The sequence below is a fragment of the Mercenaria mercenaria genome, chromosome 2 (assembly GCF_021730395.1).
Source record: "Mercenaria mercenaria strain notata chromosome 2, MADL_Memer_1, whole genome shotgun sequence".
In the NCBI taxonomy this organism is placed as follows: Eukaryota; Metazoa; Mollusca; class Bivalvia; order Venerida; family Veneridae; genus Mercenaria; species Mercenaria mercenaria.
This window is the reverse complement of record NC_069362.1, coordinates 93,400,919-93,422,538: the sequence shown is the minus strand read 5'-3', so window position 1 is coordinate 93,422,538 and position 21,620 is coordinate 93,400,919. Positions and strand designations below refer to the sequence as shown.

Genomic DNA, 21,620 nt, shown 5'->3' with positions numbered 1-21,620 from the left:
TATTTTTCAGTAAACAGTTAGTCTGTTACACTGATCTGTCTTAGCGAATACATATGTAGTATAAACGCGTGGAAGAGTCTAAGTAAACGGTTAAAGTAAATTAAAGAGTACGGTGTAATACGGGAAATAGACAGTACGCAATTTGTATCCTTTTGAGTGATTGGATGAAATGATATTAAAGGATCCGCTTAGAAATTCGCTTACAAAATGTGTTTGGAGCATATGGCAACATGGCGACTGTCAAAACATGTCAAAACAGGAAGCAAAACGGAAATGTTTAATATCACATTTTAAACCGGCTTATGACAAATTGAACTCATCAAAATTGAAGAATCAGCCAGACTTTATATAGAAGATACATAATAAGTATGATAAATGGCTGTCATATCGATTAATTTGCTGATACAAGGTCTATTTTAAAGTCTGTTAAATTTTAAAAACGGTATACTTGGTATCCCGGTACAACCCGTTTTCGGACAGCTAACGGTATATCGCTACGGTTTCGCTACGTGGAAAATGTTCAACAATTATAAATGCTGGAGTTTTGTTCAACAATCCTTTATCCTAAAAAATACGCAAGTAAACAAACCTCATCCCGCAGCATGTTTTAGATATCCTTTCCAACATGGCTGACCCACTTTTCCATTAACCGGAAGTTGTACAATCCGTTTCCGGACACCTGCTTCAAAATATACTGCGCTCCAAAGTATACGTCACAAAAAGTCAGAAACAGTTTAAACAAATCTCGAACATCAAATGTAACTGTTAGTAACAAGAAAACTACCCAAAACGTATAAAAATTTACAAAGTATTTTCAGTGTTAGTTTATAGAGTTAGTTGGTGGGATCAGCAGAAATTGGACACAGGATCGTGTCTCCTATTCTGATTACCCTCACTGTTACATACAAAATGATAAGTGTACCCATCCCTTACATATTATCAGCATAAGGCCTATATGACCCCCTAGTGGGCACATGCTTCTGAAAAGAAACAGAGAAAAAAAATTTTTTACTACTTAAAATTTTATTAACCATTTGATTAAGAAAACCTCGTAAGGTCCACTGGTCTATAAGTGGTAGCTTTTTGTGTGAAGTATACTTTTGCAAAATTTGATAGTGGGGGCGGAGCCTGTAAAATAACCTAATCTGTCGGACGACCAAAGCTTTCAACATGAAAATATTAGATTTATTTCTAAAAACACATATTTTGGATGTGAAATTTTGGGAATAGTGAAAAAAATTTAAAATGTATCAGTATGTAAGTTTTTATCATTTGCTTACCCTTTTAATTTCAATTTTTCTTCTAAACTGCCAGCGTGACATTTGTATGGTGTTTGTAAACAAAGCATGCATGTGGGAAACCGGAAGAGGCTGGTTTCCAGGAAAACTAAAACATTACCGGGGCCAGCCAAATATGGGTTGTGTCCGAAAATAGGTTGTCGCGGGATATACCAATTACCGTGAGTCTTATATTTATAGGACTCTATTTATAACATAATGATTGTGCGCCAATGATTGTATAAAAGGATAAATTTTATTGTGTTTAATTAATTTATATTTTAGCTTTAATTATTTGGCAAAAAAATTGTCTAAATACTAGATCTAGGTAAAAGTTACATTTTTGTTGTTCAAAGAATAGAGGTGGGGAATTTTAGCATATTTTCTAGCATATACCTGTAGGAGAGATAGTGTTTGTATATAAATCCCTTGTATTTTCTATTTTTAGAACCGATAAGAAAATATCGGGTGGGCAGAGGCCGAGCGTCCATCAACTCCATGTTTTTTGCAAACACTGATGTTTTTCTAAAGGCTTAAACTTTCTTAAAACACAAATGATATCAATAATTTTTTTTATCAACGGAAAGGATATAAAACAAGCAATTTATTGATTAGTTTTAATTATCATTTCGAAATAAAATGGATTTATTATGAACGCTTAACTTACAGTGGTTTTTCTTAAAGTTTGGAGCATTGCTACGCCGCTGTTAAAATCATATGTCATTCAAAATGGTTATTCATTTCAAAAAGATATTTAAATGAGAAAATATGAAAATCGTAAGCATTTCAAAACTTTTTGAATTTTTAAAATCCATAAATGAGCGAAAAAGTTATTAAAAATTAAAAATTCCGATCCCATACACAAACGATGTAAAAACATTTGTTTTTCCAACCACCGGATAAACAGGTGTTAATGCGATATGTCACAGCGATCTCTCCTATTACCGTGGATTTTAACTTCCAATCTAAAGAAGTTGTTAGATTAATCTAAGACAAGAAAGCATTTCTGTTTTACAACGGGTCAAACTAAATGTAAAACAGATCTATATGGCAGAAATAAGCAACTTCATTGAAAATTAACAGAGAAAAATTGCAAAGATTAACCATAACGACCAGTCACTTAGCTAAATTCTTTAATTTCTGGGATCAGTGTGAAATAAAACTAAAGACACACCAATTTTCAAACATAGTTTTTCTAAAAATCTAAGCACATTGAGCATAAATAAGAGAAAAAAATGTAAAGCACTTTTCATGTTAAGTGTCAAAATAGGACATTCGCGGTATGTATATCCCTGTAATTGGTATGCAAGGTATACATTCTGGAATCACTCCGTTTTTACTGTATTATGTTATATATGTTATTGAAAATCGCACCTTATCCTGAAGGATGATTACTATAGCAAATTCCACTTGCCCGGTGCCTATTTCTACTTGCATTTACAAGTGGATATACTGTGCTCTGTTTTAGTAATATCATTATCAACTAGTGTCATGTTTCATGCATCTAAAAACTCATAATGGAACAAGGTCAACCTCTTAAAGGTGATTAAAGTGAATTAAAAGTTATTGATGTAAATCTATACAAAGTTATACATGACCAGTCAGAACCTAGAAGAGTTGTTTACATTTTTGGCAGTTACTTTCAGTTACAGTTTTGGAGAATATTGGATTCAGTGCATTAAGATGAAACCCAGAAATGTTGACCCGCCTATAAATAAAATTTGGTGTTTTACTAAGCATGTCTTAATATCCCGATATGTTGTGGAGATTTTTTGTCTAGCACTAAATAGTTTCATATGGGTACCCTTTGTGCATGTCTGCATACATGGTACATTTTGTAATTACTTCCAGTTTCTAAGTATTTAGTGTAAATATAGACAAAATGTAATATTTTAATGATAATTTGTACCTGTTGATAATTTGTTACCTACAAACATCATTGAACTTGCAAGCACATACTACACTTATTTCAAACATTCTTATGAAATGCTAGCTTTTAGGTGTTTACAAAAAAATGGTGTAGGTGAAGGAAAAATAAATCATAACCAATTTCCTTCCATTGTCACAATTTCTAAAATCATCAAGATAGATTGTTTCATTTTTTTTTATTCCCCCGAAGGGAGGCATATAGTTTTTGAACCGTCTGTCGGTCTGTTGGTCAGTCTGTCCGCAATTTTCGTGTCCGGTCCATATCTTTGTCATCGATGGATGGATTTTCAAATAACTTGGCATGAATGTGTACCACAGTAAGACGACGTGTCGCGCGCAAGACCCAGACCCGTAGCTCAAAGGTCAAGGTCACACTTAGACATTAAAGGATAGTGCATTGATGGGCGTGTCCGGTCCATATCTTTGTCATCGATGGATGGATTTTCAAATAACTTGGCATGAATGTGTACCACAGTAAGACGACGTGTCGTGCGCAAGACCCAGGTCCGTAGCTCAAAGGTCAAGGTCACAGATGTTAAAGGATAGTGCATTGATGGGCGTGTCCGGTCCATATCTTTGTCATCGATGGATGGATTTTCAAATAACTTGGCATGAATGTGTACCACAGTAAGACGACGTGTCGCGCACAAGACCCAGGTCCGTAGCTCAAAGGTCAAGGTCACACTTAGACGTTAAAGGATAGTGCATTGATGGGCGTGTCCGGTCCATATCTTTGTCATCGATGGATGGATTTTCAAATAACTTGGCATGAATGTGTACCACAGTAAGACGAGGTGTCGCGCACAAGACCCAGGTCCGTAGCTCAAAGGTCAAGGTCACACTTAGACGTTAAAGGATAGTGCATTGATGGGCGTGTCCGGTCCATATCTTTGTCATCGATGGATGGATTTTCAAATAACTTGGCATGAATGTGTACCACAGTAAGACGACGTGTCTTGCGCAAGACCCAGGTCCGTAGCTCAAAGGTCAAGGTCACACTTAGACATTAAAGGTCATTTTTCATGATAGTGCATTGATGGGCGTGTCCGGTCCATATCATTGTCATTCATGCATGTATTTTCAAATGACTACGCATGAATGTGTAACACAGTAAGACGACGTGTCGCGCGCAAGACCCAGCTCCGTAGGTCAAAGGTCCTAAATTCTAACATCGGCCATAACTATTCATTCAAAGTGCCATCGGGGGCATGTGTCATCCTATGGAGACAGCTCTTGTTTTAGCATGTCTAGCTGTAATGAGATTTTACTTACACTTATTATAATATTGTCAGTTATAAAAGTTCTTCAGAACTTATGTAAATACTAAATGGTAGAGTGTCTGCCGACTGAAATAAATCTTTTTTTTACCTTTCCCTGATAAACCAAGATGGAAAAATTACATTTTCTTCAAATATTTTATTATCAGAACAACTGTAAGCTGGACTAGGTTCTTTATTTCCTAGCCAAAACTAATTTACAAGTTGCAGGTATCTATATCAAATGTATTTGTTTTTTTTCAACTCATATGAAGTCTTACATATATTTTTTTATTGCATGCCTTTCAGTGAATATTTGAATATTAGAGTGAAATACATCTGGCACTTTTCACAGTGAAAAATATCAAATATATTTTTCACTGGTAAGAAACTACCGGTATAACATGGGTAAAGTCAATCAAAACACTAAAATAAAATCTGTTTGTTTTACATGCAAGATCAAAATATCTTTCACTCATGAACACCATATTTTACATCTTTGGCAATGCCATTTGTGAAAATATTGCATCTGGTTTTCTCGTGAAAGATGTTTTAATCTTTCTCTGAAACAAAGAAATATTCTAGATATATACTTAAGTTGTTTTTTTTTATCTTTAATTTTACAGTGGACAAATAATATTCAACTTGAAGATGCCTCAGCTGGTAGCATTCAACAGGAAGTGGTCTATTGGTAGTGATGACTTTGTCTATCCAGGCATTGGAGAAATCATTCTTAGAGTTATATGGTAAGATGTTTTTTGTATCATTTCTGTTTGTTTGTCCTATTTTAGAAAACATTTTGCCAAGTTAATGTGAAAAATAGTTTAAAAATGGTAGCAATGAATACATCATTTTGTAATTAAAGGAGTCAAAACACCAACTTACAAGTAGGTTTTGCTGTGAAATCATCTAACTGGGTGTAAAGTTTCATTGTTTTGGCCAAATCAGCTAGTTTGTGGGAATATAAATGTGTAGATTTGACCTTTGAACATGAAATCAATCTGAATTTTACTGATTCAATGTGTTTAAATTTTGTGGATTGCCTCAACCACAGAGCTCACTCCGATTAGTTCTCCAGAAAAAATAATTATTTCACAGTAATTGAAGTCTTTCTTTCAATCCTCGATAATGCTAACCAAGTTGTTTAAAGAAGTAACAGACACAGAGAACATAAGTAATAACAGTGTTACCTTTCCTTGTAACATTTCATACCTTTTGATGTTGATGCTACATTATAATGAGTTATGCTGTCAATTCTTTCTTACTTACTTTCCAGGATAACAGTAGTGTCAGCCATATTTCATCTGCACAAGGATACTCTAGATTGTCATGATGGCAACTTGCTGCATACATACTATATTGGCCTACTTTCTCTGCTTGCCATTAGCATTGTAATGACAATCATTATCGTTTATGTCAGTATGCAAGGAACCATTACAAATTGCGCTGCCAGAAGAAAAATGTCTAAACTTATTTATGTAAAATTTGCGATCACTTTTCCTGAGCTGGCTTGGAATATTATGGGAACATACTGGGCATTTGGAATGTCGAGTGGATGTGAAAAGCATGTAGTTCTCACTGTCAAAGGTGTGGTTCTATTTGGCTGGGTGATGGGCATTGTGGTCCTCATTGGAATAGCTGTTGTGTTTGATCCTTTGGGAGCCATACATCCAAGAGCTGATGGAGGACAACAGCATAAAGACAAGGATGATATGGAGATTTCCAACTCGGCAAAAAGAGTTTGGGAGACTAGGTGAGAGATTATGGAATATGTTTTTATTAAAGAAAAAGTTCAATGTGTTAAAAAGAGAATACAGTCTTTATGTTTCCATTTGCTGTGAATATTTGCTGTATTATATAATGAAAAACAAGGTATTTTTTGGGTCAACTGCTACATGCATAATGACTATATTTTGCATATTTTGTGGTGATGTATTATACTGTTATTTCAGTGAGATATTCTATGGTTCCTTAAATGTGATTTTGAAATGTAATTCCAATATAAAATCTCATTTATTGGAATCTTTATTATTTTCTGGGATGTAGTTGATTTTTAGGCTTTAATGCAGGAGTAATAGTCTGGTGTAGTTTATTTTCAGGCTTCACTGCCTGTATTTATTTTCTGAGATGTAGTGGGTTTTCATTTCTCCTGTCTGCGTTTCTTAATGCTCTAATAGATTTTCAGGCTTTACTGTCAGAATTATTTTCAAGGTATTATTTTTTAATATGAGCATGGCTTGATTTAGCTTGGTTTTAAAGTACTGCAATGCAGATAGGGCATATCAAGCCAGAGTAGAGTTTCCTTTGAAAGTACAATGATGAATATAAAAAAGAAATCAAACCAAGACTTTTTTTTTTATTCAGATGCCGGATTCTGTGCTGCTGTGTGGGCTGTGATGAAAATAGCAAAAATGCTTTCAGTGGAGTAGCTGAAATAATGTCCAACTTTTTCAAGGTATATTTAAATTGACAGTTTAATAGCTGTTGAAACTGGCTTTGAATTGAATTAAGGTCCTAGTCAGAAGGAGAATCTTACTGTGGTCTCCATAGTTTGTCTCTTAGGTATGAGTATAAGTCAGAAGTCTAGGAAACAGTCATCAAGAGTAGTTAACATTAGTTCTGAGAATTTTCAATCAAAGTAGAATAAATAGGATTAAACTAATTGCATTCAGACTAAGTGATTGTCATACAGATCAGATTTAGAATGTCTGAAGATAATTCTTTATCACAATTACTTAACAATAATTGAATGTGAACAGGGAGTGGATCTAGTACCGACAGATGTAGCCTGTGGTTTGATCCTGGTAAATAGGGAACAGGAGAGAGAAGAATACAGACTATCCTCAGTTAGAGTAGAGGGTTCACAAAGATCACAAGGTCAAAGTTCACAGGATGGGCAAAAACAGTATTTACAAAGGTAATGGTCAGAAAATGGAAACCTTGATTTTCTAAATGAACCACTAAATGTATTTTCACCAAATTTGTTATGTAGCATCATTATATGCAACTTCAAGGTCAGTTTAAACAATTTTGTTCGGCACTTTTTATCCAGAGGTATCAAAAGCCTTTAAACAACTTTCAATCCTGTTTTATGTCACCTTTCATGATAAAGTATGTCTTGACATATTCAAGGTCAAATGGTCAAGGATTTGTTAGAGACTTTTGGCCCTTTTTTCTTTTGCTTTCTAGATATTTTAAGGCTTAAGCATAATATTTTAAGTATTAAAGATATTTTTGTGACTTCTGTTGTGATGTCAAGTGTAAAATGATTTGTATAAACAATGTGCATCTTTACAAAGTTTTTTTACTACTCACAACTTGCATGTCTCTTTGCTTGTGTATATAAAATGTTTTGTTCTAGAAAGTGGAAAAAAAACTAAACTTCATATACTGTATTATTGACTATTGGACTACTGATTTATTATTATGTTAACAGCCTGTTAAATATGTCTTACTATTTGCAGACCCCTGTCTAGTGCCAATGTAACACCAGAACCTTCAACTTCTACAACTCAAGGCATCACAACACCTAAACCATGGATGACAATAGAAATGATGGCACACTATATGAAGTTTGCAATGGCCAGTTATGGCTGGCCTTTGTACATATTCACTCACCTTATGACAGGAACATGTCAGCTTTCTTCACAGTGCAAGTAAGTTGTCCTTTAAGTTTGTAAAACATGAATAGAAATGATAAAAGAGACAGAGAGTATTCATTTTATTGCTCAGTTTTTCCTGACTGAACTGTTTGTTATTGTATTTTATACGAAAATATGCAAAGACTGCAGTTTTCTTCACCTGTCATGCATCTACAGATTTTTAGCTTAAGTAGGTTGTGAGATAGACTCATCATAGTACATGATACACGGACATGTTAGCAAAGACGTTAATTTATGTATATTGTATTGCAGCTCCTTCCATGTTTTATGGTTATCAGGCCTTTAAAAGTTGTCTCCCTTTACCTGACTACAAAAATACTTAGTGAGGTTACTTTAACATAGGGCAGATGTTGTAAAGTAATTGATACGGATATCGTAGTACTTTTGATACTACAGAGAAATTTGGCTTGAATAATTACATTTAGAATGTTTTATAGAAATTAAAACACCAAAAATGTTTTGATCGGCAATATAATTTTTGAAAGTCTAAGATAAATAAGCTTTTCTGATATAACTATATAAAATAGTTTTTAAGTATATAAAGACATATAAATTTGGTGTCTCAATGTTTCTTTGAAATTCTGTATGGTAAACTGTATCATATATCTGCAGGAGAAATTCCCTCTGATCAATCTGACCAAGGCCGGCGAAATTGACATAATAAAAAATAATAGTTTCTATGAGGATAATTATCTGTTTTTAAATTTAATTATTACACACCTTTGGATATACTTTTAAAAGCAGTGATGTGGGATTTTGCCTGCTTTGGCCACATTAGTGTACTTTTAACATATTTTATGTAACATTACAAAAACAGGAGTTAGGAAAGCAATGTTAGCTTCTGGTTGTCCTCTCCTTTGGTCAGAGCGAGCAGGGGGGATTGTTTCTGTATTTCATACCAAAACTATAACATTAAAGTTTGCTAGTTACTAAGAATGTCCTAAATTTTAACTTTCATCATATTCTTATGTCTGTGCCAGTTTATCGCAATGTTGCTTCATGTATTATTTTCAGCTATGCATGTTTACCCAGAAGTCTAAGATATAGCAAGACAAGTAGCCAACTTTCTTGTTGGGACGCATGTTTCAATTGCTTTCATGTATTTAAAAAACAGAGTTTGACTGTAATTGAAACAGAAAAGGAATTGAATGAGCTTTGCTTGTCTTTACAGTGAGTTGTGTAACAAAACCGCGGGAAAATGTTTCTGAGTGTTTTGTTTTATAGCTTGTTTTTTAGTAGACTTATTGTTTCAAGTGTTTAAACTTACCTGTAAGTCAGCCAATTTTCCAGCAGAATAAAGAATACTTAGTTTTGTACTATTTTATAAAAATTAACTTATGTGATTTTCTTATTGTTTCTGGAAGTTTTTCAGAGGGTCGGTTTTCAAAGTATTTACTGTATGATGTGTCGGCTTGCAGTTGTCTTGTGGTCACATACTTTGATTCCTTATCTGATGAAATATTTGAAAGGACTAAATGGTTTTGTAAAGTAAAATTTTGATATTATAACAATTGTTTTCTGCTCAGAAACATTTTCTCTTGCACAAAATGATTGTGTTGAATGTAGAAAAATTAATATCTCTAGTGTTCTGCAGTGTTCTCATCTATCTCTGTTTATATATCTGTGCTGGGAATCCTTTACCATGCATGGATTTGCAACTGTCATTTAGTTGGTCATTGATAGATCTTTTTGGTGTTTAGTTATAAAGTAGAAAAAACCTAAAGTTATGGTCATTTTTATTAAAAATTGGTATGGAAGCCCCAATGTAAAAAATGGCACCCGGTCCTTGTTAAAAAATTGTTTGGCAAGTCAAACTTTGATATCAAATTTCAGAGGATATTTGAACTTCTCAGAAATGATTATATTTTCATGTATTATGAAACATCTGTTAGATGATCAGTAATGTCTAAACTAGTTGTTTATTGCTTAAGTGTAAAAATCTTTAAGAAATTTAAGAAAATATAAAACTTGTTAGATGCATTCCTTCAAGCATCGCTTTAAGTTATCTAATAATAGGGTGACTTGAAGATTAATGGGGGCAAGTTAAGAGCAAGTTTAACTTGCCAAATTGGGGACTTGGTTAGACAAAAAACAATAAAGAATTGGAGTTATATCAGTTTTCAGTTCTTAATTTCTGTAAATCAAAACATTAGAAATAAGTCTGGGCTTTACATTGTACTTTGGATGAGAGATTATGTGAGTGGCATAGTACATAACCACCTTCTGATTGGCATTTGTATTCTTTACTAACATCTCTTGTTTTAAGATAATATAATATCTTTCATCTTTCAAATACAGTCAAGCCTGTATATAAGACCACACATAGGAAAGGCAGAAATAATTTTTATATGTAGCAGGTCTTCATTCACAGATTTAGATACTCTATGTACTGAAAATGTATAAATTTAAAATTGAACATATGGAGTTAAGTGGTCACTGTTCACAGATGGTCTTTGGCACATGTTTGACTGTAGTTTGATATTTTTCCAGAATAAACTTTTTATAATGTAGTAATATTCATTATACATATGAGCCTCACCAGAGAAAACCAACATAGTACATCTGCGACCAGCATGGATCCAGACCAGCCTGCACATCCGTGCAGTCTGGTCAGGATCCATGCTGTTTGCTAACAGTTTCTCTAATTGCAGTAGGCTTTGAAAGCAAACAGCATGGATCCTGACCAGACTGGGCAGATGCTCAGGCTGGTCTGGATCCATGCTGGTCGCAAATGCACTATGTTGGTTTTTTTCATGGTGAAGCTCAAATTTTATAAAAACCACAACTGATTTTGTTATTCCTCACTGCTAACTAGCAAAGCTTGTTTATTTCCTGTCTGTACTTTTGTTTGAAGTAGTTATTTCTTTATGATTGTAGTCCTGAATGTATATAACATTTTTGAAATAGTTTAGATTAGTTTTACAGTTTCCGTCCAAATCTGAAAAAAACTGAAATTGAATATTTTTCGTAAAATGTAGTAATGTTGTGATTTATTCTTAATATAAGCATTCTAAAGACAACAGAATAATTAAACTATTCATATGTAAGCTTGAAAAATATATCACAATTGAATTTTCTTGGTATATAGATTTGTGTGTGAAGTATATGATTGTGCTGATTATTTTGTTGTGGGTACACCTCAGTTTCATAGTGATCTCCCCAGACAGTTAAGAGAGTTAATGTAGCACTAGGGGAGGTAACCACAGAAGAGAGTTAATGTAGCACTAGGGGAGGTGTCCACAGAAGAGAGTATTGGTAAACCTTTTTTAGAGTATCAAGATCACAAAGGGAACATACTCTTAAACTCTCACACTAGCCTGAAGTAGTCATATACAATACAGTTTTTGTAACATAATTAATGGAAAAATATGAAGAATCTCCAGAGGTATTCTGTATGACTGATATTTCTCTCTTAATTGTGGGTTGGTAATTAACTAAGAAAAAGTTTTGATCAAATTAATTTCAAATCTATCCTCTTGCCTCAATCAGTAATGCAGAAAACTTCCAATCTTGGGGTCATAGGTTCAATTTTGAAAAGGCGTGTTTTCTTGTCAGTGGGTGATGGAAGATCACCTCTAACCTCTAATTCTTGTTGAGAAGTTGTAGGTTACTTGCTTAGAACTGGTCAGAGTTGATGAAAAATCCAATCACACCACTGGTTATGTTGATTTACCACAATGTATAACTGAAATGCTGTTTAAAAATAGTGTAATACCCTATAAAAGAAACAAACAAATTTCTTGTTAAATATTTAAGCACTATGCTTGTGGTCAAGTTGACTAGTTGATTATATTAGATATACGGTATAAATAAAATAATGCTGGGTTTTCAAATTAAGAAAATTTCTTGTAATATTTTTTTATAGAAAAGAATGGATCTTGAACTGTAAACAAGAACATAGACGGAAGTCCAGTGAATCTCATGACAACAAAATTATATCTCATTATCAATGAAGATGTTCTTTGCGCATTACTTTATAAGAGTTTAGGCATAAATGGAATAATTGAATTGATATGTTAATTCATGAGAGAATGCTTGTTAATTATTATGTGTTTGTGTAAAATAATGGTGATCATGAATTTACTATTTTCAGATGCTGTGCCTGCTGTATGACAGCCAATGAGATTAGAGATGATAATTGCTGTAGATGTAACACAGCATCTATCAGAAAAACCACTGGTGTTCACCAAGATGATATTATATATGCAAGCTTCCATAACAAAGTATGTTAGAAATGCTCCATTACTTGCTCAAATTGCCTGTAATCATGTTTTGATAGGCTGTCATTTGGGTGTCCAGGAATGATTATGACATTGTAGACTAGTTTGATACTGAATACGATTTTGATACATAGTGTTCATGTTGATAATTGGTGTTTCATGAAAAGAGGGCAGTATTTTAACTTCAGTTTGATTTTCATAATGTGAGTACAGTAGTTCCATTATTCGTGACAAGAGTACAGTCATTTAACATACATTTGGTTGCATTTGACTTATTAAATTTAATAGGGAGAGTTTTGGAAATAAAAATCCTGTGAACACAAGACATGACAAGTTGTTAATTTGTGATCTTTGATATAGACCATCCAGATATATTTTAAAGTAGAAATTTCAGAACAGTGTACATGTATTTGGTTTATATTCATACAAGTCTTTTTGTTTACAGAATTTGTTCTTTTTTCCAGATATATGAGGTTCCATTTTTTGTAAGCATAGACAGACAGCGACAGAGTGTAGTTGTATCAGTGAGAGGTACTCTGTCATTAAGGGTATGTATATAATTATAGTTGTTGAACCATACCTCTTTCTGCTGTGAAGTCAAATGTCCTTTGAACATTTAAATTCTTTCACATTACCAGGGTGCATGTGGAAGTGTGGAAGCCTTGAATAATTCTTGAAAAAGCTTTTGGAGTCATCTGCAACTAGGAAAGCTAAAGACCTTAACAACCACAAAGTTTTAACATTCTACCAACAATGTATACAAAACGATGAAAAAGGTTACACAAATAAATTGGGTGATGCCAGTAAAAATCTGAAGAAGTTCTTTCAAATTGTACTCCTTTGTAAAGTTTTACATAGAGTTGATAAGGATACAATTGTTAAAAAGTAATTACTCATTTACATTTGACTATGAAATATCTTCTGATTTGATTTTTCCTGTCTTATATCATTCTGCTGTAATGTGAATTTATCACTATTTATGGTCGAGTCAATCCACACAATAATTTTCCAGTGAACAGGTAAAATTCTTTATTTTATGCTAACTAATGAAATACTGTATCCTATCAGTTAAATATTTTTATATCTCATCACTCACACTGTGAAAATATGAAATCTATATTTTCACACTGTGAGAGATATGAGCTCCGCCCCCTCATACATTGTGTATGAATTTTAAATTATTTGCTTAAAACAGGATGAAAATTATAGTCGCACTTTGTTCTTTATAATATATTTCTCAAATCAAATTATTTTACTTAAAGAGAATTCCATACCGTTATGCAGCAAAATATAAAACAAAATGGAACTTTATGCTGCATGCGTCTTTATAACGTCAAAGCATGTCTGAACGTCGTGTCTGTTTACGTGCGTCTGTTTCCCGCGCTGAGATTAAAACTGTTGCAAAATGCATTTCTCAACATAATTGAGCATAAAATAAAAAGAAAATTTGTTTGTTTTTCGTGAATATGGAATATATCTCACCTCGAAGTGAGAAAATTTTCACATTTTCACTCGCGCTACACGCTCATGAAAATATTTGAAATTTTCTCACCTCAGTGAGATATATACCATATTCACTCAAAACAAACAAATATCCTCTATCACTTTGTGTTATAAAGTTGAAATCTGTGAATTTATATCCCCAGAAAAATAGCTGTTTTCCCTGTAAGAAATTGCGTGCCCATGATTTCACAGTATATCATTTAAATAATAAATCTTACTTATATCCTTGTTACAGGATGTTATAACAGATTTAACTGCTGAGTGTGACTCGCTAGGTATAGATGGACTAGAAAACTGTATGGCCCACAGGGGCATGCTTCTTGCAGCTAAATATGTACAATCAACATTAGATAGACTGCGTATTCTCGAACAGGCATTTGATAATGCGCAGGTATGGTAGACAAATGGTTTGTAAATCTCACAATCTTTATTAGACATGTTATATTTCTTTGGTAGAACTGCAGATGAGTCACTTCATGAGAAAACACAACTTTGTCAGCCTTTGCAACTTTAATTTTCTTACAGGTTTAAAAAGAAAGATGAACATTTAACAAAGCATTTTGGTTCATGAAACTTAAATAGAATACTTAAAGTCTTGATTTTTACGTCTTTAAAGCTGCAAATTGTATTATATGTAGCTATTCAAAATCATAAAATGACATTGGTTTGCATGTCATATTGAGACAGTTTGGAGACATGATAAAGATGTAGATGTTGTCGTTCTCTGGCTCAAATCATGATGAGAGCAAGTTATAACATTCTAAAATTCTTGCCTTGAAATTTGGTGCAGTCTTCAACATTAGCTTTAGCAGAATCTGTGTTAGGGTTTTAGTTTAGTGTCATAAATTATGTTGTAATTAATATTTGTTTGAACAAAATTAGATATCATGTAAATTCTTTGTTGTAAAATTAGTCACTTCTTGAGTGATTGTGCCTCAGACTGGTTTTCTCCTTAATAATTGCGTTGAATGACATCGCCATTATAAAATGTTTATGTATATTTCAGGGTGCTAGATTAGTTATTACTGGCCATAGCCTTGGTGCAGGTACTGCAGCACTGTTGGCCATTTTGCTGAAACCAAAATACCCAGATCTCATCTGCTTTACATTCTCTCCTCCTGGAGGACTTATGAGGTAATAATTTTATACCCACTTTTACAGCTAGAATCAAAGTGACCTTTAGGATAAAGTTTACAGTTAGATTCAAAGTGGCCTTTAGGGTAAAGTTTACAGTTAGATAATACGTTTATTGATGTTCAGAGAAATAACACTGTTACAATAGATGCTTACGTCATCTACACTACACATTCAACTTGTTTTTCAGTAACATTACTCTTGCATGAATTCTTTATCATTGTATCTCTCAACTGAAACATATCCTGTACTTTCACTTTTTTCAGTTTAAGTGCTAGTCAATATTGCCAGGAGTTTATGTGTTCAGTAGTGCTAGGTAAAGACATTATCCCACGCCTCGGTATACATACAATGGAGGACCTGAAAACAAGATTATTGCAAGCTATTCATGACACTGATAGTCCTAAGGTAACCATTACTGTTTATGTGGATTTTCCTTGTCAAGTTTATCTCCTAGTAGCTTAACCATGTCTGTTTTAGCAGCTCTTTTAACAATTGGATGCAGAGCTGCATACAGTAATGGAGATAGGTAGTGTATCGTATCACAGAATAAGACTTATCTCTGACATTCTTATTAGTAAAAGTATACTAGAGAAAGGCACTTGTGACTTTTCACTATCTTTTTGAGCAAATGAACACATGTAATAGTAAGGAAAGATTTCAAACTGTTGATTTACACTACAGTTTAACAGTTACTTTGCCACTTTATTATAGTTTCAACACATTAATTACAACCATTTTCATTATTAGCATTAATTTAGTAATTAACTTATCCATTGTAACTTCAGTATTGTGCTCTAATTTTCAGATTGTTATTAAAAAATGGTTGCTGCTTCACTTTATTTTACTACCCGAAATTCTACACAAGAAACAACTGCAATATTCACAGTTTACTACATGTTTATTTGTACATTTAGGTATTATGACATTCACATAGGCTATACTGATTATAGGTGCATATGATACTACAAGCAACAACTTTAATTATGTAATTCATACTTATATATGAAAGTTATTATAAATAGTATGGCAAAGTTTGGCCACTCCATTGTTTGTAGTAACCCTGTCGACCGGGAGGAAACCAGACGCGCCTGTAAAGCACCACACCATTACTCCACGGTTTGCTGTGGAAGCAACAGTCAGCACCACACGAACGCAAGGGATACCACAGTACACCTAAGTAAACCAAACACCCCCATAAATCGACGGTTGGCTGTCAAAGTAATGAGGAATATTTAGCGTACCAACGGAGCCAGGCAACGTACTGTGATTCTAAGCAAAGCGAGCAAGGCTACAGTACACCACAATATTTAGCGGACCAACGGAGCAAGGCAACGTACTGTGATTCTAAGCAAAGCGAGCAAGGCTACAGTACACCACAATATTTAGCGGACCAACGGAGCAAGGCTACAGTACACCACAGTAAATTAAACATTCCCCATAACTCGACGGTTGGCTGCCAAAGTAATGAAGGAATATTTAGCGGACCAAGGGAGCAAGGCAACGTACTGTAATTCTAAGCAAGGCAACTATACTATAATGAGCAAGGCTATGACATAAGCAAGGCTATGACACATTTAAGCAAGGCTAGTCAGATATTGCCAAAGCACTAGAGCAATACCTTTTACACAGTAACATCCATACTATGACAACGTTCGTAAGCACGCCCGATCGCCCCCGCGGTCGACAGAATTTTTCTCGGCCCTTAATATATTAGGAGTGACATCAGTATAAAGATAAAGAAGATTAATTTGAGTTTTAGATTCACTTTAAATAAATTCTTATCAGTATAACTAAAATGTCTATATTTTTTCTTTTTTCTTTTGGTCCTCAATGCATAACTTGGTAAATTGTCATCTAGGTTTCTCATCATCAGCCATCTGGAAAAAGTTAATACCAAATTGGATTTGTCTGTTTCACGATTGATTTGTAGCCCAGGAATCTGTTCAATTTTGTATCTGTGTAAGGTGCCTGCATTCTGTTCACTTCCGATGTTAACATCCAAATGGCAGCATATCATCTGTAACATAAGTACTTCACAGAACAGTCAGATTGCCATAGCAGAATTTAAAATGCGATAATATAATTAGTTTTAGCATAACAACAGAAATTTTTATTATTGGGGTGTGGCGGGTGGGCAATTTAACATCGATCTGAAACGCTAGCCAGTACACCTTAAATTCAACTGTGAATATTGCACGTGATCCGAAGTTAATATAACGCTTGAGTGGTTCCCAGACGCTAAGGCGTTCATCATTACTCTATTGTGTTTAGACAGGTAACCAATAAATCACAAAACCAGATTACTTGACAACAAGGATAGTTTCTAGTTTACACACCTAGCAACAAGATATCCATTCATTTCGTGAGAAAATAATGCAATTATTTTTAGGCAAAATAATTTTTATTATTTTACTACCCGAAATTCTACACAAGAAACAACTGCAATATTCACAGTTTACTACATGTTTATTTGTACATTTAGGTATTATGACATTCACATAGGCTATACTGATTATAGGTGCATATGATACTACAAGCAACAACTTTAATTATGTAATTCATACTTATATATGAAAGTTATTATAAATAGTATGGCAAAGTTTGGCCACTCCATTGTTTGTAGTAACCCTGTCGACCGGGAGGAAACCAGACGCGCCTGTAAAGCACCACACCATTACTCCACGGTTTGCTGTGGAAGCAACAGTCAGCACCACACGAACGCAAGGGATACCACAGTACACCTAAGTAAACCAAACACCCCCATAAATCGACGGTTGGCTGTCAAAGTAATGAGGAATATTTAGCGTACCAACGGAGCCAGGCAACGTACTGTGATTCTAAGCAAAGCGAGCAAGGCTACAGTACACCACAATATTTAGCGGACCAACGGAGCAAGGCAACGTACTGTGATTCTAAGCAAAGCGAGCAAGGCTACAGTACACCACAATATTTAGCGGACCAACGGAGCAAGGCTACAGTACACCACAGTAAATTAAACATTCCCCATAACTCGACGGTTGGCTGCCAAAGTAATGAAGGAATATTTAGCGGACCAAGGGAGCAAGGCAACGTACTGTAATTCTAAGCAAGGCAACTATACTATAATGAGCAAGGCTATGACATAAGCAAGGCTATGACACATTTAAGCAAGGCTAGTCAGATATTGCCAAAGCACTAGAGCAATACCTTTTACATAGTAACATCCATACTATGACAACGTTCGTAAGCACGCCCGATCGCCCCCGCGGTCGACAGAATTTTTCTCGGCCACAATAAATTTGCCAAAATTTATCCCCCAAAAATTCTGAGTTAGATTTCTTAAATCAAATATTGTACTTTTATCACAATTATATTTGTTCTATAAACGAACCTAATTGAACCATGTAACTTTAAATATAAATAAACTGGCAACTTAACAGACATGACATGCACGGCAAAATCTTGCCAACATCACGTGCAGATTAAATGAAATTACGTTAAACCTGTGTATAAGACATTTTTATGTAGAAAGAAATTTTAACCAAATCGTTGTTTTCGTGATAATGGTGTATAATACAACTCAGGTTCAACCTTTAAACGAAATAAGTAATAGATTATGTACAATTTATTTGCTTTGAATACAAATTTGAGTTAAATAATTATGTCCCAATCAATCTATTTAAAATCTGAATCCAACCTCTTACCCCATTAATTTAGGCGATAAAAACTGTCTCCTTTCAACGAGTTCGGAAATTAGTCGTATTAGACATGACGATATAATACAATTCACTTCTATACAAATCTTAATAGTACATACAATAAGATTTCCTCGGTCCAGTAGCACCAACAAACCATTCTATAAATAGATTGCACAATCGCACTGAAGTCCCATTACGAATAAATGGTCAGGCAAGCACGTGTCTATTTCAATATTACACTTCGCTTCGGTTAGCGACACACTTCTCTGACTGACATAATCTTACCTAATTTTAACCTTGTAATCGTGTTTGAATATCTATAAATAATTTCCTCAAAACAAAGTCAATGTGTTGCCTTCATATTTGCGTGACTAAATGAAATGTTTTCTTTGAAAAACTTGTATTTATCTCGTATTTTTGTATGTATATAAACTGAGAACTTATGAATAAACTTGAAACTTATATGGTGTTTCAAAATCTTAACACGCACACGAATACGAATTCAATCCAATGCCTATAAATGACGTTGACATGTCTGTCTTTAGTAAAAGTATCAGTTTAGTTTTGTCAATTCCAAAGAAATATTTAATGTATTTAGACTTAAATTGTTTATATAGCAAATTCGGTAATGATGATCTTAATCCAACAAATTTTGCGCGATCCACGGAATTATTGAGATAAGTTTTCATAATGGACAATATCCCTACTCGCTAAGATTGCCCGTCATAAATATAAAGAATCTGAACATGGAATAATTTTGACTAATTTGTAAATTCTACATACACTGATTTAAAAACCCGTTTTGACCCTGCCAACACTTACACAATGTTGTGTCGCATTTCTAAAAGAATTCCAGAAGTTTTAGACTGCGGCTACAATTGACCTTTATAAAGCAGAAGCTTAAAACTGGTTTGCTCTTTTGATGTCTGATGTGACTTACAAACATCGAATACCGATTATCGTGATACAAATTTATATCGTTGACATGTGTTATATGATCTATTCGAAAATGATTTGGTGTTGACAGTTCGCCTACTCAGACCAGACCAAAAATAAGACGATTTTTTTGTTTTTAAATATATAACTTAGCGGACAACTGGTATGATCAACTAAACCCAGTATTACCCGTTCCTGTGACAACCTTCTAAATTCGCTACACAAATGATAAACTTGTCCTGAACAGCCAAATATGTTGTAATAGAATTTGATAATTTAAAAGAAATGTTAAGAACAATATGATACGCGATGTTGGAATTGGCCTAAAACATACCAGCTTATCTTATATTTACAACTATGATATTCTATTATAATCTTTAATTACAAAACAAACAGTGACACTGTCAATGGGGAACAATTGAAAAAAAAAAAAAAAAAAAAAAAAAAAAAAAAAAAAAAAAAAACAGTTATATCTGCTGTTATCCCCCGTGAATACCATCCAAAATAACATGTTACCTGACACAAGTAACCTTAGAAGTAAAGCCCTTCAAAATAAATATATAACAGCTGTATGTTAGAATTCGAAACAAATGTCTATCAAGAATTAATGACAATCCTTAAATTTTGTAGAAAAGCTAACCACATTATTTATATATATATATATTTATTTATTTATTTTACTCTAATATTCTCATGGTCATACCGATATAATCCCAAACTATATTAATTAATATAATTAAGGTGATTTGACTTAATTCAATTAAACCTTCCTTCCTTTTTTAAAAACAAATACATGTACTGTATATACAAAACAAAACTTTCTAAGAATAATGAAATAGTTGGGCTGGACCACAAGTTCATAATATTACTAACTCGGTCCGCCCCAGATTTTTTTTTTTTTTTTTTTAACAAGAAATGCTTAAGACCAATTGAGCGTTGTTTACTTTTAACTATATGTATTACAGGAAATGCAAAACAGCCTCTCAAACATTTAATGTAGCTAATGGTCATGTACGAAAGTTCGAGCTTTGACAAAAAATTCCTCTCCAACTCCAAAACAAAAACGCAGTAATGCAACATTCTCCGGTATCGGATGGGTCCAAAACACCAAACAAAAAGAAACTGCTAAATACATTTCAACTTCTTAACACAAAAGATCTCATGCATTTTGTTTTAAAACCTCTTGTGAGCATTTGACGTCGATATGAATAAAAAGATAAAGTAAGATTTTTTGTAACGATATCTTTGATAAAAGGGGAATCTAATATTGAAACAATTATCCATTACAAAACAGTTGTACTACTTTTGAATCGTACTGACTCACACTGGCCATAGCTTTATCAGATCAAGTGGTTCCAACGTTGTTTGAGCGGTGAATTTTACGCCGATCAGATGGAGAAATATGGCCGATACTACAAATTTCCGGTATTGCAAGTATGATTTAAAGGAATTTCTACCCGTTAAATAACGAATCAAATGAAAACGATGGGTGCACCTGGAGCGCAAATGTGTCTATGTTTCAGCACACATGTCCATTTAGCTGAGATTTTTGCCGTTTATTCAAACACTTCTGTACAGTCCGGCGGGGGAAGGAGATTTTTGACAGTTTTTGACAATATCGCATCAAACATAGTGTAAATCCGGAACAAGTAACTGTTAAAACACGTTTTATGTAAAGGGCTACCTCTTAAAACAAAGTGTGTGTATTTTCATAGAATTATTCAGCGTTATTTCTGAAAAATCGGCCGAAAACCTAATGCAACGCCGTTTCGAGTGGGTCGCTATGCAACGCAGTCAAGTGGATACCGTTCTGTGTCTTACTTGCGAAGTCTTATCCGTCTTAAAAACAGTCATTAAAGCCTAACAATGAATAAATTTAGAGAGTTTTATAGCATTATAATGATCCCGCCATTTCAATTATATTGTACATCGAACAATATCATTAAGTAAATAATAGTAATAGTTCGTAAAAACAAGAACCAGTTCACGGATATCTATCTACTCCACGAATGGTACTGAACTG

General features: G+C 33.8%; 1 protein-coding gene across 3 annotated transcripts in view; it reads left to right on the top strand.

Moving 5' to 3' along the window:
* Nucleotides 1-207: 207 nt before the first annotated feature.
* Nucleotides 208-21,620, top strand: part of LOC123562378 (diacylglycerol lipase-beta-like) — a 40,504-nt gene continuing 19,091 nt past the window's right edge. For 2 of the 3 annotated variants that reach the window (XM_053537247.1, XM_053537246.1), the window contains exons 1-12: nt 208-366; nt 5,089-5,208; nt 5,739-6,215; nt 6,827-6,917; nt 7,222-7,379; nt 7,927-8,118; nt 9,139-9,294; nt 12,218-12,347; nt 12,809-12,892; nt 14,083-14,238; nt 14,854-14,981; nt 15,248-15,389. In XM_053537247.1, the coding sequence (XP_053393222.1) occupies nt 5,114-5,208; nt 5,739-6,215; nt 6,827-6,917; nt 7,222-7,379; nt 7,927-8,118; nt 9,139-9,294; nt 12,218-12,347; nt 12,809-12,892; nt 14,083-14,238; nt 14,854-14,981; nt 15,248-15,389 (1,809 nt within the window). In that variant the 5' untranslated portion in view covers nt 208-366; nt 5,089-5,113. The remainder of the gene's footprint in view (nt 367-5,088; nt 5,209-5,738; nt 6,216-6,826; nt 6,918-7,221; nt 7,380-7,926; nt 8,119-9,138; nt 9,295-12,217; nt 12,348-12,808; nt 12,893-14,082; nt 14,239-14,853; nt 14,982-15,247; nt 15,390-21,620) is intronic. The other variant, XM_053537248.1, reaches the window with a different exon arrangement.